Here is a 17,033-nt window from a genome sequence, read left to right as displayed (position 1 = left end):
ACAAATAATTTAGATCATAAACACAAGCGTAAAGTTGCAAATACACGTCCAGTAAAAATATCTTCCAGCTCGCATAAGCAATGAGGTGATGCTCATCTACTCGGCACTCGGTCAGGAGTGCATTGCGATGGCCGTATACAAATCGGTGCTTGTTGAACACCTGCCCGAAGAGTGCAATGTTGTTAATGTTGTATAGCTACTGTATGACTATTGCCATGTCAGCAAGCCTCTGTGTGGCTACACGCAGACACTGTGATAGGGTCTCGCTGAAATTTTGCCGCAATGTAATTTTAAAAAAATTAGAAAATCGCCCTCGCTTTCTTCAGGATCCTCCATGGAATTGTGTCTACCTCGCCGTGCACTCTCCTACCTCTCCCCTCTCATCTCACTCTACTCCCCTGCACGCACTCTCCTACCCCTCATCTCACTCTACTCCCCTCCGTGCACTCTCCTACCTCTCCCTTCACATCTCACTCCACTCCCCTCCCCTCCACGAACTCTTCTACCTCTCCCATCTCATCTCACTCTACTCCCCTCCACGCACTCTCCTACCTCTCATCTCAACCTACTCCCCTCCACGCATTCTCCTACTTCTCATCTCAACCTACTCCCCTCCACGCATTCTCCTACCTCTTTCGTCACCCTACTCCCCTCCTCGCACTCTCCTACCATCCCCTCCCATCTCACTCTACTCCCCTCCACGAACTCTCCTACCATCCCCTCCCATCTCACTCTACTTCCCTCCGTGCACTCTCCTACCTCTTCCCTCTCATCTCACTCTACTCCCCTCCACGCACTCTACTACCTCTCCCCTCTCATCTCACTCTACTCCCCTCCACGCACTCTCCTACCTCTTCCCTCTCATCTCACTCTACTCCCCTCCACGCACTCTACTACCTCTCCCCTCTCATCTCACTCTACTCCCCTCCACGAACTCTCCTACCTCTTCCCTCTCATCTCACTCTACTCCCCTCCACGCACTCTACTACCTCTCCCCTCTCATCTCACTCTACTCCCCTCCGTGCACTCTCCTACCTCTCATCTCACTCTACTCCCCTCCACGCACTCTCCTACCATCCCCTCCCATCTCACTCTACTCCCCTCAACGAACTCTCCAACCTCTCCCCTCTCATCTCACTCTATTCTCATCCGTGCACTCTCCTACCTCAGCCCTCTCATATCACTCCATTTCGTGTTGTTGACTCGTTTTTCTGTTAAAGTCCAGGCTTATAATCTCCAATTTCCACGTACATCATCTTGAGATGTGGTTCCATTTAGGCGCTGTATCCATCTTAATTGCATCGCGTTGTGGTTATGCACGTTGACAGTAACAGTGGACACTTGCAGAGGACATGTATCGCCAATCACGGTGCAACCCCAAGAGAGCATTGGAGTACACACAGTGCTGTACAGCATCGGGCATCCCACCTCCTGCACTGATTCTCTCGTGATGGACTAAATACCTCGTGGGGATATTGAAATATTTGACATTTGTACAGGGGCTTTCAAAATATCGAGGTGGGGGGTGGGGGGAGTGCCACAGCCCGAAGCAATTCACGAATACAATAGATGATAGAAATACTGTAGACAGTATATAGTCAACCAGAACGCAACGATATGTGATGGGTGGAAATCGACAACTTGCATGCGTTTTACGTTGAAAATTAACGTCGCAAACCACTCAACTCGCGAACTTACGAGCGACGCAAGAATGTTACTCATCGACGGGTCAGAGCGTCATCGAATGTCAATCATTCGCAGCTCTTTTGTCAATCCACTGTTGGATGAAGGCCTCCCCCACGCCGCGTCAGTAACGGGGCGCTGTTTGACCATACTTCACCACGTCGGCAGGTGCTGGTTGGCCCAAGCAGGATGTGGGAGATGGGGCAAGGTAGCTGAACTCATACGAATGCGAACACAATTTGGACTAATAATGAAGTAGTGTCACAATACAGGGGCAGGCCCCGAGATGCTTCGCAGAGACCTGGCAGGGCAATTGAACTATCAGAAAGATAAGTATGAAGCCAACCGGCAGACACAAACATATTGCAGGCCTACTGAGATTAAGTGAAGATGTAAACAAACCCCGGAGTGGAAGGTTGCTGTAGCTACAAATCAATCATGAGCGACAGCGAGACACGTGGGTCTGAAATGAAAGCTCCGTTGTAATCTGCGTATGTGCAAAGCAAATGACAATAACACGAGGGGCCGATAAGCCGACAACGGTGGAATGGGGTTGAAGCAACAACCGTCAGTCACATCACAGATGGGACGCGGCGTTGGGAGAGGGAAGGGCATTATTACGGCTTTCTGGAGCAATTGGAACTAAAGTACTGTCACTGTGTGGACGTGGCGGAGGTGTTTTGCCCTGACGTGCGGGCAAGGAGAAGCAAATTATAACGAGGACGACGCTGGAGCCTTCATCGCGAGGGGCGTTTAAGCGCGAACGGGAGAGAACGTTGGATCGTTGCGGTGCGCGGCAGAGTTCACGGGACGAGACGAGTGGGGACCGCGCGTCGCGTGAAGCGCAGAGACCCGCGTGGTGGGTGCACGACGGCGCCCCCCCCTCTCTCTCTACTCATTACCAAAACAACGAGAGATTGAGGACTCCTCCATTGTATGTACACGTATTGCGCTTGCGTTCCGCGATGCGCACCGAGATGAAATATAGTTTCGATCGCGCGTGATGATGAAAACCCAACATCAACAACAAGACCCCCACACACACACACAATACCACACGGGCCAAAAGAGGGCGTGTATGTGTGGGTTATTCCCGAAAACCTGAACAAGAGGCTTCTCCAACGGTCTCCATTTCGCGCTGAATGGGAGTCATCGGTGCGGTAGAACCCCATGACTCGCCGAATGCCGCGTCGGCAACATCTGGGTGCTGTTTTTTCTTTGTGTCTGAACGTTGCGAGGGCCTCCTCGTTTAGCCAATAGTGGCGCATCGACTCAGCGGTCCTCCACCTCCGCAGACATCGCCCATTGGACATCACACAGTCTTTAGCCGTGAGCCCGTGTGCGCTGGCGGCGTTCGATGTCGTCGAGCGTGCAGGTGGCGGTGCAATTGCACAGGGGCCCACTGGTTAGATGAGGCCCTTTGGGCCGGGCTGCGAAGAAAGGGGGTCAGGCAGACAGGAGCCCCCCGCCATTTCTTAAAAAAAAACCATGTTTAACCAGGTAAGGCTCACGAAGCCATATAGCTCTCTTTAGAAAGCGACCTCGCCACAAATGATAGCTCAACGAAGTGGCTCATCGTGTAGACATTTATCGCGGCCAAATGACTCTGAACGCGTGTTTTTAACTTTGGAGGGAAAAAACCGGAGGACCCGGAGAAAAATCCAGGCGACCACGAGGAGAAAGAGAAAGACATGCAAACTCCAGATATACAGGGTTCATTGTCGGGATTGAACCCATGATCTATCTCCTGTATACTAATCGAGGTAGTTGACATTTCGCCACCTTATCGCCCCCTTGGTGCATTCAATGCATCAATGTGCCAAAATGTTGTGTATGTTTCCGAACCATATCGAAACAAATCGGGGGTGTCCCGAAACCCACGATACTGTCAGTGACTTGCACGTCTAACAGCAAGACCCAACCACGCTGTGCGCACTGCACGTGGCGTTTCGAAGCCCAGAGATGTAGAAACCACGTGCCCCCCACCACTACCTGCCGCAAGACCTGCGCTGGCCCCCTAGACATGGGCTCTCACGTGAGGCCGATCCGGCTTGTTGAGAAGCCCACACGGACGTGAATATGCACCGTCTGTGTGTGTGCGTACGCGCGCACGCGTTAACTGCATCGACGCGTGCGGCTCGATTAAATATCGAAGCCGTTTTTTTTAGTAACGGTGAACGCACCTGCATTAACACAAGACGCGCACGTGGGAACCGCTCGTTTTTTGGGGGGGGGGGACTGTGATTACATCGACAAAGACATCGAGCTCTGCTATCTGGTGTTGTCATTGCACCCTTATTGCTTCCATTCACTCTTGTTTATCGATGGCTTAACAAGCCGCGTCACGAGATGGCGGGCCGTGAAAAAAAGATGATCCAGAAGAAAGGAGCGTGCGTTAATTGAATGAGGGCTCAATGCAAAGCGCCTATTAATTGACGCGTGCGTGCAGTTCAATACAAGTCGGCCGCGCACTTGCGATAGCAAGCGCAGATAGCTCCGAAGTTGACCCCATTTTTTTTAGATAAGAGGCTCTCAACTAAAGCAAAGCGACCGGAGCGTAACTGCGCAAAGTCTCGTGAGCGAGCACCTAGCAAGGCACCCAGGTCCTAAACCATGGGGCAGGAACCTGCGCCTCCGGAGTAGCATGCGGCATCTTTAAGGACTGAGTTTGTTTCAGCGAATTCTAAACGAAAAAAAATGCGTCTCTCTACTAGTTATTTCAGTTGCCGACCCCCTGGTCTAAACAATACAACTCACAGTATCCTTGTCCCTCAACCGCTCATATTGTCTGCACATAATTTCGGGCTTAGTCGACCTAGGAGAGGGTCGTGTTGTATGCGGAGGACAACAGTGGTGTCGTATGGCCAGCGATGTAAGCTCGATGAATGAGATATAGCATCGCGGCGGTGCGCTAACCACTGCCCCACCACTCCCATGCGTAGCGCACGTTGAGACACAAACTACCGTAGCAGTCTGAAAACGTAAAGTATCGTTTAAGCAACTCCCGTGTCGCGGCGGTGGAACGAGCGATGCAAGGAAAACATTTAAAAAAAAAGAAGACTCCGCACATCACTTGTGTATATCCTATACCTGTTGCCAGCGTACGTGCGTGTGCGTGTCTGCTTCTACCGACACTCAATCAGGTCGGGAACCGCCGCGCATAACGCTGCGATAACGGCACTCGTGGCGAAGTTTTAAAAAAAGACAGAGCTAACGCCGAGCCCAGCGGGCGCGATGAGTGTGTGTGGCTGCATGTCAGCAGCGCAGTGTGCGCGAGTATTAAGTCCATGTGTGTGAGTGTCTGCCCGTGTGTGTGTGTGGGTGTGTGTGCGAGTGCGTCTTTGTGTGTGTGTGTGAGTGCGTCTCTGTGTGTGTGCGCGCGTGTGTAACCGCGTGCGTGCGTGCGTGCGCGGGTCTGGCCACGTTGTGTGCGTGAGTGCGCAACAAAAAAAAAGGTCTCCAGGCGTGCGCGGCCACGTACTCGATAATAATAATAGGTGTCGGGAGGTGACGGAGGCGCGAGCAGGGCGGGCGAGTGGGCCGAGCGAGCGAGAGGGAGCAGCGAGGGGGGTGAGGGAACCCGCGTCCGGCTCTTGCGCTGATCCCTCCCCACGCCTCAAACATGAAGCCGGAGCGGAGCATGGCGGATGGCCCCAGGTGTAAGCGGCGAAAGCAGGCGAACCCGCGGCGGAAGAACGGTGAGTGGTGGTGGTGGTGGTCGCTCCCGCGACCGGCTCTTTTTTTTGCGACTCCGCGGGCACTCACCGCTCCGCCCGCGGACGGGGTTTGTTTGTATTTGTTTAGCTGCTGGCGTGGGTGTTGTTGGTTGGTGGTGCTGGTGGGTGATGATGGTGCTGCGGGTCTTGTGTTGTTCAAGTTGTAGGAGAAGCAGGAGTTAGTAGATTCTACTGTGTTTGAACTCGCAAAGTTTGCGCGCGGGCATGCGCGCGCGCCCTGTGTCTGCGCGTAAAACCGAACGGACAAAAAGTTGCCGCTCCGACTTTGTCAGTCGGGGATGCCGCGAACTGACGACGATGATTGCGGTGGTTATCACGATCTTCAACATCGTCTTCATCGTCGTCGTTTCATTGCGTGAACGTCACTTTACCGGGTGAGACGGTGGCGGCGCGGCGACGATGACGATGGTGATGATGGCGCTGTTGCGGCCGGGCCCGTTACTTACCGCTGCCGGTCGCGGGGATAACGGGACCCGAATTCGCCGCGCCTCCCCGGGCCGCTGAGCGACGCGCCGCGCCGCGCCTGCCCAGTCTCGCTAGAGGTCACCCCTACAAACGCCGTTACATCACATCGTGGCGCGACGTGCGTCTCTCTGTGTGTGTGTGTTGTCCAACACTCCCGCGGTGTGCGCGCAATCGCCAACAAGATAACGCGACGGCAACAACAAAAAGTTCAATCGGAAACGCGTGCAAGACTCACCGAACGCACCTTCGCTGCGAGGTCTGCCCGTTCGTAATCTTAGCCGAGTTGCGCGCGAGCGCGTGTGTGTGTGTGACAACACCGTGGAGCGGACAACTCAACTCGTCGCTGCGATGTTGCGCGCGTTGAGAGAGAGAGAGAGATGAGAGAGATACGAGAGAGAGAGAGAGAGATGAGAGAGATACGAGAGAGAGATGCGCTCCGTGTCAGCTGCAGTCGTGCGTGTTGAGTTGTCATTCAGCGGGCGGTGGACGGCACGGGACAGTGGGGGGGTAAAACTTGCGTGGCCGTCCTGTGCGCGCTGAGCGGAGCGTGAGGTTGCGGGAGCCGCCGAGAGGAGACGGATGGGACGTTAAATTCGCCCCGTGTTTCGCGATCGCTGATCCACGCTTAACACTGCGTTGACAAACTCAGAACCCCCCCCCCAACGCCCCCCACATACCCCTTTTAAGAGAGCCCGGCGATTCGCTTTACGCAGGAAAAAACGCGGCGCTGAAAAATGTAGGGTTAGTCGTGCTCGCTAATTTGAAAAGAAAAACACAAGTGTATGTGTGCGTGATGACATGCAGGACAACAGTGCTATTTATCTATATACTATCCACAGCTCGTAGAGTCGTTTGTTTAATATTTAGCCTCTGCTGGTTTTGCGTTGAGAAACAATGCATCGCGTAGCGTAATTGTACTCGTGTGCTGTAAAGAATGACCCATTGCCCGAAACGTCGCCTATTGTACGTATATTTTCACCTTTAAGACCACAACGTTGTTGATGAATCTTCAGTTTTTTCTTATTGTACTTGGAAATTGATCACAAATACGCGGCGGCGCGCCCCTGTGTGAAACCAAACATAAAGACCCCCCGTATAGCCTTCAACAGACTGTTGGGGCAAGGGCTGTTCGTGAGCATCTATGAATACCGGCACGGTACACGAGAGGGTGGGTGGGTGGCCAGCGCCACGCGCGTCCGCCTTTGTCTCCCTAGTAACGATGTCTACGCGTCACACCAAGTACTGATTTGAGGCTGAGTCGACCGAGGGGAAGCCCAGGACCGGTTCAGATAATCGTCACCGATGTTGGCCGTGAGCGAGAATCGAACCCGGGTCGCCGGGTTCGTAGCGCAGCCCGCAAACCGCTACACTAACCGCTCCCTGTATGAAGCCACAACCACCACCCACCACCACCACCCACCACCAACCCCAACAACATTGCAAGTGACACAGGCGCAGCGTGAGAGCGGCGCGGAGTGAACCCGGCTAAGTTTCGGCGCTCGCGAGTTTTGATGTTCACGCGGCACACAGCCCCCTGTCAACGGCGGCGGCGGCGGCTAGGGTTTGCGTGCAAACGTGGAGAGTGCGAAACAGCGGGGGGCTCCGTGAACCCAGCTCGACACAGAATACAACGCGGCCCTCGGTGAGCACCGCTGTGCGTTGCGGTGAGTGCATCATCCAGCAACTTGGTGGAGTCCTCCCGTGGGAGAATCGTCCCCGCGATTATCCATTCCTATAGAACTCGCTTTAACGGGCGAGCGTGGCTATAATAAAACACATTGCGCCTCCGTTGAAAGAGCTTATTATGTTTGAGTCGTCGAACGCACCGCGCGCGTACGTGCGGGGTGTATGGACATTGCGGGGAGCGGTAATGTAGCGGTTAGCGCGCTGCGCACCGAACCCCGAGTTCGATTCCCGTTCACGGTCGATTATCTGCACCGGTACTGGGTATCCCCTACGTCGGCTCAACCTCAAATGAGTACATGTGGCGAGGGTGTAAACATCGGCCGGGCGTGTTGTTGGCCACCCACTCCGCTTGTGTGCCGTGCCTGATTCAATAGGTGCTCGCTAGCAGCGCTTGCCCCAATAGCCTGTTAAAGCTTTACGATGAATCTTTGTCTTATTTCGTACATGTATGTATGTATGCAGGTGTGTATGTACGTGCCTTCTTTTTTATTTTAAACACGCAGAACAGAGTGTTGCTTCTCACCACTCAAACATATCACGGGCCGCTTGGTGTAACGAGACGAACAGGGTTATGTGACACGCCCGAAGCAGGCGACCACGTTTGTTCACGGAGTTATTCTACCAGCAGAGCGGCAAATTGCATCTTGTTGAGACCGTTCATCCTTTATCTCCCGTTGTTTATACAGGCAGACGTGTTCGTGTATAAGCACTTCACGAATATATATACACACACACACGTACAAAATGCAACATGAAGATAAGTTGTCTCGATGTCCGTCGGATGACGCCAGTATTGCACGTTCAAGACAAACCCAAAACTTTATCGCCGCTCAGTTGCAGTGTGATCACAGGCACACACACACCGTGTTATACTGTTGTGTGTACAACAGTATAACACTGCTGAACCGCGCGCGCGCAACACGTAACACACACACACACACGACGTGCACATTTTCATGTCAACCCAAGTCTGCATCGGCACAAATTGCTTCGAATTCACCGTCGTCGGTTCGTATGTATGTCTGTTGAACTTCTTTCGCACCGTACGTAGCCAAGCGTGCTAATCTGGAGGCGCTTTCGTTCGCAAGACCGACAAAGCCACCTCCAACACCACATTGCTCGATCGACGTTACTGCGCACAACGTTACCGAACGTCGGCCGTCTCAACCACCCCACCCCTTCAACCCTCCCCAACCTCTCCTCCCGTAGGTGGCATCGCGCCCAGTCGGAGCAGCTCGCAGTGAGTGGTCGGAGCGAGTTGTTTGTGGGGGCGGCTGCCCACGCCGCACGACGCGCCACGACAGTGTCCCTTTGTGCGTCGCGACTCCAGCAAATTGCCCCATTGTTTGTGATGAGTCGTGCGCGCTTCCCGGAGTCTCTCTCGCCACCGCCGCCGTCTCCCCCCCCCCCTTCTCGTTGATTGCCGCTCGGCGGACGCGGGCGTGCGCTTCTTGTTCCCACACACCCCGCGCGTGCTTCGCGAGAATCTCCGAGCGCGCAGGAAAGACGACGGAACGCGGCCACCCCAATTGATCGTTCGTCGACCACGCGGGTGAAACGTTTTAACGTCATCCGCACGCTCAGCATCGCAGCGTGTACAACAACACCAATGATAATAATCATAATCATGGGGGGGGGGGGCATTGCTTCCACCCAAGTTCTGGCGCGATGTGAATTCTCGTCAGAGACTACCGAACCTTTCTTTTTGTTCACCCACATCGCAAGTGCCGTGCTCGACTCGACCCGAACATGATGAAGCGCTTGAAGAGTATAACTTGACACAGGGCATTTCGCGTCTCGGGGGAGTTTTGATTGCGACCCGGTCGTTAAGACTGGTAACACGAGAGACGAGCGTAGATCCTGTAAACGATGCGTAATGAGGTGATCGCTGTGACGTTGAGCGCACGTTTTTGCGCCGTCACGGGTCGGCCGTGTTCAAATGCACACGGGCACTGATGCGATCGACTGCCCCGCGAACGCGACACTTCCAGCGGGGGCGATCGCTCGTTAAATCGGCGAACGAAAATACACATATGTGTAGTGCGCTCGGCTATTTTAAAACAACTCCGGCTTACTTCGACGCTGGGTGCTCACAATTCCACGAACGCGTGCCAATAGTCCCTTTGTCGGTTTCTATAAATGTGTTATTAATAGTCTCCACTCCAATGCCCGATCTTCTCCGTCATTCCATTCCATTCATTCGATCATTGTTAGTTGTTTTTTTTATCATGCTCTTAAGCGGTGCTTAGTCTCGCAATAAATGCAGCGCACCTTCATTGGAGCAGCGATTATTTTCAAAGTGTCATCGTGGGTAAGACTTTGCGAGGCGAGAGCTTTCTGAGCGAACCCAAGGCGCCTATCCGTTCTCAGCGGGCTTTAAAGCGTAAATACCGGGCACGTTCGTTTAGGTTGGAATCCACAACACACGGGGTGGACCTGATGTTTGCGCGTGTAATGTGCGCGCGCATAAGTACGTGCAACGCGAAACACACACGACGCGACATCGCACGAGTCGTATCAGCGCGCAGGGGAGATCCGAACGCGTCTTGCCCTGCGCTTTGTTGACGCGGTGCGACAATAATTTATCCGCGGTTTTAATCGCGATGACAAATACCGGGAGCGTGGAATCAGGATGGATCTCATCGTCGGCGGTATGCTGTTATTAACGCCCCGCTTTGTTTGTTACACTGCACGTTACGTTGTTTTTATTATTGCATACACATTCAACCTATTATGTGCTTCGTAATCGCAGAGTTGAGGGATTGCAGGCGGAAGCCGGAGGTCGTTTGTCCGCCCCGTCCCCCCGCCACCCCCTCCTAATTGCTTTGTTTCTCTTAAACGTTAATTTCTTGAACGCGCCCATAACGCGCGTTGCAAAACTCCAATGTGACCGAAGCCGGAACGCACAATGTACGAGTCGAGCTTCGCGATATTCCAGCCGGAAGCGAGCTGATCACAGGCAAAAAGAAAACAAAGAAAAAGATCCCCCGTATTGCCTTTGCAGACTGTTGGGGCAAGTGCTGTTAGTGAGCACCTATGAAGACCGGAACGGCACACGAGGGGGTGGGTGGCCAGCACCATGGCCGGCCGCCTTTGTCTCCCCAGTGGCGATGTTTACACACCGCACCAGGTCACTCATTTGAGGCTGAGTCGACCGAGGGGAGGCCCAGGACCGGCTCAGAAAATCGTCACCGGTGTTGGCCGTGAGCGGGAATTGAACTCGGGTGGCCGGATTAGTCGCGCAGCGTAGCGCTAACCGTTGCAATACCACTCCCACAGATACGCACACACACACACATATATGCAGAGCTGTCGTGGTGCGCACGCGGTTTGCGCTTCCACTTGTGCGCAATTGCGCGCAGCAGCCCCGCGTTCCAAGTGTCGCTACAGCGCGCGCACTTCCTTAAACCACGCGCGCTTCTGTAAGGTGCGCCAAGTCGCGTTAGTTACAAGTAACGCGCGCCACGTCGCGTTAGTTACAAGTAACGCGCGGGGGGTGGGGGGTCGGCGCCGAGAGCCGAGTGACAACGCAGCCAAAATCGCGCAAAGGGCAGACTGGATGGGCACTTTCGCGAGGTTGTTGTGGTGAGGATCTGGTGGCTTCTCTGCGGGTGTGTGTTCGTGGATGTGGAGGCACCGAGGGTGGCTTGCTGTCATCGGGGGGATCAGGGAGTGCATCAGTGGTGCGTGCGCTCTTGCGTTGTACTCTACCGATATTCTATTTTGCCGAGACAAGGGTGACCGGGGGTGTGGCACCGGGGCCCCCTCGTGGGGCATCGTGACCCGCTCAACAGAAGCCCCGCTCACGACGCGAGATCTTCTTGTCACTCTCCCATGCGCGGTGTTAGCGAGCGCACATTGTGCAATTTCTCACGGCGTACGCGCGGCAGAGATGAATGGGGTCGATGTATTTAAAGTGCCGCATGAATGGGTGCGGATGCGGCACGGCGATTTCGTTGCGCACTTTTGCGGAGAGGGGGGGGGAATCGGGTTTATGGTGAACTGCGGTTTCAACGTGCGCACTGTTAGCATCAGAGCTCGTGATCGCGAGCGCGTAAAAGTAAAAAATCCGCTATGGATCAACTCATCCGTACGGAATGGGAAGAATTGGTGACACGCCTCCAGCTTCACATTTCTGGGCGAATTTACGGGTCTCCATCATAGAAAAGCATCGTTTGCACGATTTGGCCTCGGACCAAAGACACATGATCAACTCCAACGCTCAAAAGAACTCGGGGCAACGCAAACTCGCTGGATCACATTCACGCCTCGACGGAACGGCCGAAACACATCGTTGGTGCTCGACGCATTGATGCGTTCCTTTGACAACAACAAACATTGAACCATAAGCGAACATTTCGTCGGCTACATGTATAGCTGGGCCAATGGTTGTAATTAATTGTCTTAGAATTGTTTTTTTCCCATTGATGGGGGGTGATTAATGTACTGCTCTATGAACTCGGCCACCCAGTCACCAGAGTTCAATTCCCAGCCACAACTAACATCGGCTCTATTAGCAATCCTCACTGACCATCGCGGTAAGTAAAGTACAGCCAAACAACGCCCATGACAAAGAGGCATAGTGGAGGTCATTATTCACCAGTGCATTGACAGAGTAATGTAAATTATTATTATTATTGTAAAACAATCCGCCACGAGCGATGTTTGGGAACTCGGATTTTAAATGAGTGTTCGTTCTGGTGTCGTACTGGCTGCAGGCAGCCGGCCGTGCACAATTCTCACCGCACCACCCGATAGCGAGCGCTGCTGTACTGGCCTTAACAGGCGCTCACCAACAGCACTTTGTTGTTGTTGCTGGCACTCTATAGAGCTAAAGAAGGGGGGGGGGGGGGTGGCACCTTTGTGTCTGCACGAGTGCGATGCTTCATGTGGACCATCAATCAACGCGTGAGTGCGCTCGCTGCGCAAACAATATATCTGGCCATCATCACCACCACCACCACCACCACGCTCGTCGTCATAGACGTCACTACCACCACCACCACCAACAACAACATGGTTATTCTTCACAGCCACACCGAGTGGTAAATAACGTTTCGCAACGCACCCTCCCGCGGGCCACCTCAATGTTAGAACTTGAAAAAGGGTCGGGGGTGGGGGCTCGTAAATAGAGAGCGGCAGTGGCGGGCGGGCGGGCTGGGGGTGGGGATTGGGCACGGTGAGCAAAAAAACGGAGCGCAATCGGAGAGAATGGTCATCGGCAAGGGGGCCACTCTATGAGCGGCGTGGATCGCGAGAGCGCAGCAATCGAGAAGCTGCGGCGTTGTTCGTGAGCGCGGATCAAGCCCCGCTCACGACGGCGCCACCGGAGCGCCTTGCGTTGCGGCTTCATCTATCAGTCAATTAGCCGTGCCCTCTATTGGAGCAGGTGGAAGCCTACCAGTCAATTAAGCAGGTAATTCGTTATTTTATGTTTTCCGTGGTGAAAAATAAAATAAACAACAACAACAACGGGTTTTGCCGTTAATTATTTTTGTCAACTATACATAATTTTATTTAGAAAAGAACAACATTTTTCTTCACGGTTACGTGCGAATTGTTGTTATCATCAGTTTGAATTAACGCATGAATTGCAAGGTTAAGATTGACACCGGCACGCAATGGACTGCTGTTGGGAACGATGCCACGGGGTCTGTAACACCCACTTTGCGGCAAATGGTACCCTTTAGTGATAGCGACGTGCAGAAATCACTGGGTGGCCACGGGAATCGAACCGTCGCTTTCACGTAAACCTGCTCGGTAGTGAATAAGCCGATGAGAAAGCCATCCATCTACTTCTGTGTGCATATTCTATAATAGCGTTCGGCTATTATTATATTTTTTTGTTGTTCAATGAAAATAACCCACGGCGCAACGCCAAATCGTTCATTGTCAAATGCAAAATACGGTCGGCGCTTCGCGAACACCGAAGCCACGCGTCTTTGTGAGTGATCGCAAACGCCGCCGTGCAGTGTGCTTCGCAATGAGAGTTCATGAATTCTCCGTGTAAATGACACGGCGGTGTCTCGGAGAACGCTCGTGCGTCTCGCTCACGCGGCTCTCGCACCGTGGCGGACGTCCATCCACGAGGAGCATTTGCCGCCGAGCATCCGGAGAAATGCGATGCGAGCTGTAACTTTTTATCAGGCGTGTGCATGGCCAGTGGGCGCGCGCGCATGCGTGCGTGTGTGTGTGGAGTAGCGGTGGTGTCGCGGTTAGCAGGCTGCGCTATGAACCTGGCGACCCGGGTTCGATTCCAGCTCACGGCCAACACCAGTGGTGACGATTATCTGAACCAGTCCTGGGCCTTCCCTAGGTCGACTCAGCCTGAAATGAGTACCAGGTGCGGTGTGTAAACATCGCCACTGGGGAGACAAAGGCGGTCGGGCGTGGTGCTGGCCACCCACCCCCTCGTGTACCGTTCCGGCCTTCATAGGTGCTCGCTAACAGCACTTGCCCCTACAGTTTGTTATGGCTATACGGGGGATTTGTGTCTTTGTCTTTGGACCGTAGCGTAGCGGTTAGCACGCTGCGTCACGAACCCAGTGAGCCGCGTTCGATTCCCGCCCACGGTCAAGACCAGTGACGATAATTTGAACCGGTTTCTGGGCATCCCCTAGGTCGACTCAGCCTCAACTGAGTACCTGGTGCGGCGTGTGAACATCGTCACGAGGGAGACAAAGGCGGCTAGGCGTGATGCTGGCCACCAACTAGTGTGCTGTATCAGCCTTCATAGGTGCTCAGGAACAGCAATTGCGCCAAAAGTCTGTTAAGGCTATACGGGGGATGTTTGTCTTTTGGGGGCCGTAGGAACACATGCTCTTAGCGAGCACCTCGTAAAGGCTGGCACAGCACAGGTGGAGGCGGTAGTGTGCCTAGCACAACACCAGACCCCCTTTGATTGAAGCAGGTGCTGAAATGCCACACCAAGTATTCGTTTTAGGCCGAGTCAACAAAGGGGAGGTCCAAGACACGTTCAGAATCCACTTTGGCATTTGTGTGTCGGTACGTGTCTAGGTAGAGTGGTGGCACAGTTGTTATCGCAATTCCCTATGATCCCAGCGACCGAGGTTCGATTCCAAGACCATGCACATCCGTGGTACCTGCACCTGTCTGGGGCGCAACCGAAGGTTTAACATCCGAATTCGCCACTGAGCACGTTGTGTGAACATCAGCGCGGGGGAGAGAACAGCAGCCCTATGCCGTCCTGACCGAACCATTGCCATAGCGCGCGCTGTGTTGGCCTTAATAGGTGCCCATCAAATGCACTTTCTCCTCGAGCACATAGGGCTACGGTAGGGATCTTGGTGTTATCTTGCAGATGTTGCATACTTATGGGTGGTGGTCAAAGAGTGTTAAGAATAAGAAATGAAATTATGCTATGTATCATATATCAATCTACTGCTTTATGCTATATAAATGTTTCGTCATGTTAAACGTAGTTTCCTGCTCTTTCGAGCAGTGATCGGGACTCGTCACTCGTGATGCTCTTACCAGTGGTGAAAATGACACGTTCCTATGACAGTGTCTATTCTCTCAAAGATATTGCTACAGTCCCACTAAATGGTGATGATTTTACCGACCTCGAAGGAATGATAGGCACATTTGATTTTGAAGGGTGGTGTGATCTCGTCACCTTGCAATTACCAGGGCAACACTCAACTCACCCGGCTTTTCGCCTGGCGTAATGAACATAATAGCACACGCCAATTGATAGCAATGGGTCAACGGATAACAAAACAACTGATTGCACCCTCGTAAGTTGGCAAATGTGGTGTTTGTGTGTGGTGTCTGCCTCGGTTTGGTATATCTCTCCATGGGTGTATCTGCATGCACCTGTGCTCGCGCGTGTCTCTGGATTTGCACGTGGGAATTTGTTACCTCGCGTGCGCGCGCGCGCGCGGGTGTGCGGCGGGTAGCGGCATTTGACAGCGCGTGCATTGCGTAACGGGGTTTTGCCCGGCTTTTTTCACACACACACACAGCCACCCACCCACCCTCTCCTGCTCACTGCCTCTTTAACGAAGGGATGCACCGTCGAGAGACCTACCGAGCGATCACAGCGCCAGTGCGTGGCGTGTACACTGACACGCGTACTCAACGCGCCGTTCCTGTGTAAAGGCGAAAGAGAATCAAGGGGCGGTCAACAATGAGCATGTTGGCATGGCTTGAGCCCAAGCCTACCCCTTGCCCCCCTATCTGGCTATCTGTTTGAGCAGACAAATTCAACACGCTTTCGTAAAACCTAACGCAGATAAATTGACGAGAATACACTCCACTGGCTGCTGGCCACATCCCAACACCGCTGCCACTGAGGTGTGATCGGTGTTCAGCAATAGAATGTTCCGCATTCCGACTTCGTTGAAACTTTCTTTGGCCAGTCCGCCCAAGGGGTGCAAAGTCCTGAGTGGTCCCTCGTAAGTGTTGATGCTTAATAATGCACCCCTCATTGTTATCACAGCGCTCGTATTTTATGCGTGTAAAACCAAGGCCGTAGCCATGGAATCAACATTGGGGGGGACCACATTTTCCAGGGGGTCGGGGTCCCCCCCCAGGAAAAAAATATCTCAATTTGAAAACGAGTTTCCTGCCTGAAATGTATAAAAATTCACTAACACATGGGATGGACTTTTTTTTTACAATAATGTCTAATAGTGTATTGTATTACATTGCTCTGTAAATTTGAATACCTTTTCTTGTTTCATTGTATGTAATGGCAGAGATTAGGGATTAATAAAGTACAACCATAACCGCAATCATAGAAACAGAAATCTATTTTATAGCAATATATTGGGGGGGGGGGGGGCATTTTGAGCATATTTGAATATTGGGGGGGGGGGTGTCTCCCCCCCAATATATATTATAATTACGGCCTTGGTGTAACCCCCCCCCCCTCCCCAGGTAATACCTGCTCAAATATTGTCCACTTTTGCGCCACAAGCTTGCATGAGCAAAGCTCTCTGCTCGACCACACGGAGAGTCTGGGCGTGTGCCCGTTATGGGTTAAGGTGCAAGCGAGGGGTGGGTGGCGGTGGGGCTGTTGGTGGAGAAAAGGGGAGTGGGGGGGGGGAAACTGTTTATTCAATCGCAGTCTACGTTTAATCTCCGTGGTAATTACCGGCATTTACTCCGGTATTTGGTGTAAAATTTTGTGCAGGGACTTGGAATAGCACCTTGGGAAAAACAAATAAATGTTGCGTTGTGCAATGTACACGCGATCAGTCGTTTTCGGTATTTTTCTGCAACGCTTTGATACATTTCCACCACCTTGTTAAACTTCTTAACGCAAGACATCCGTTATTGCTGTTACCGTGCGGATGTCTGCTGCTGCATTGGAGCACTTGGCTCCGTCCCAAGTTTAGAAGTTAAAATCATAGGTGTGCTTCAACTCAGTCTAATCATCCTTCCGGGTTTGAAAGAAACAAGTACCACCACCCAGAAGAGACCGGTCCCTGCCGTAGA

The 17,033-nt window shown here is 53.0% G+C and overlaps 1 protein-coding gene across 1 annotated transcript in view; it reads left to right on the top strand.

The window, feature by feature from the left end:
* Window positions 1–4,973: 4,973 nt before the first annotated feature.
* Window positions 4,974–17,033, top strand: part of LOC144943696 (zinc finger E-box-binding homeobox 2-like) — a 117,627-nt gene continuing 105,567 nt past the window's right edge. The window contains exon 1 of the mRNA XM_078871443.1: window positions 4,974–5,381. Coding sequence (XP_078727569.1) covers window positions 5,306–5,381 — 76 coding nt within the window. The 5' untranslated portion in view covers window positions 4,974–5,305. The remainder of the gene's footprint in view (window positions 5,382–17,033) is intronic.

Source organism: Lampetra fluviatilis, chromosome 2 (assembly GCF_964198595.1).
Source record: "Lampetra fluviatilis chromosome 2, kcLamFluv1.1, whole genome shotgun sequence".
Taxonomy (NCBI): domain Eukaryota; kingdom Metazoa; phylum Chordata; class Hyperoartia; order Petromyzontiformes; family Petromyzontidae; genus Lampetra; species Lampetra fluviatilis.
This window is presented reverse-complemented; position numbering and strand designations above follow the sequence as displayed.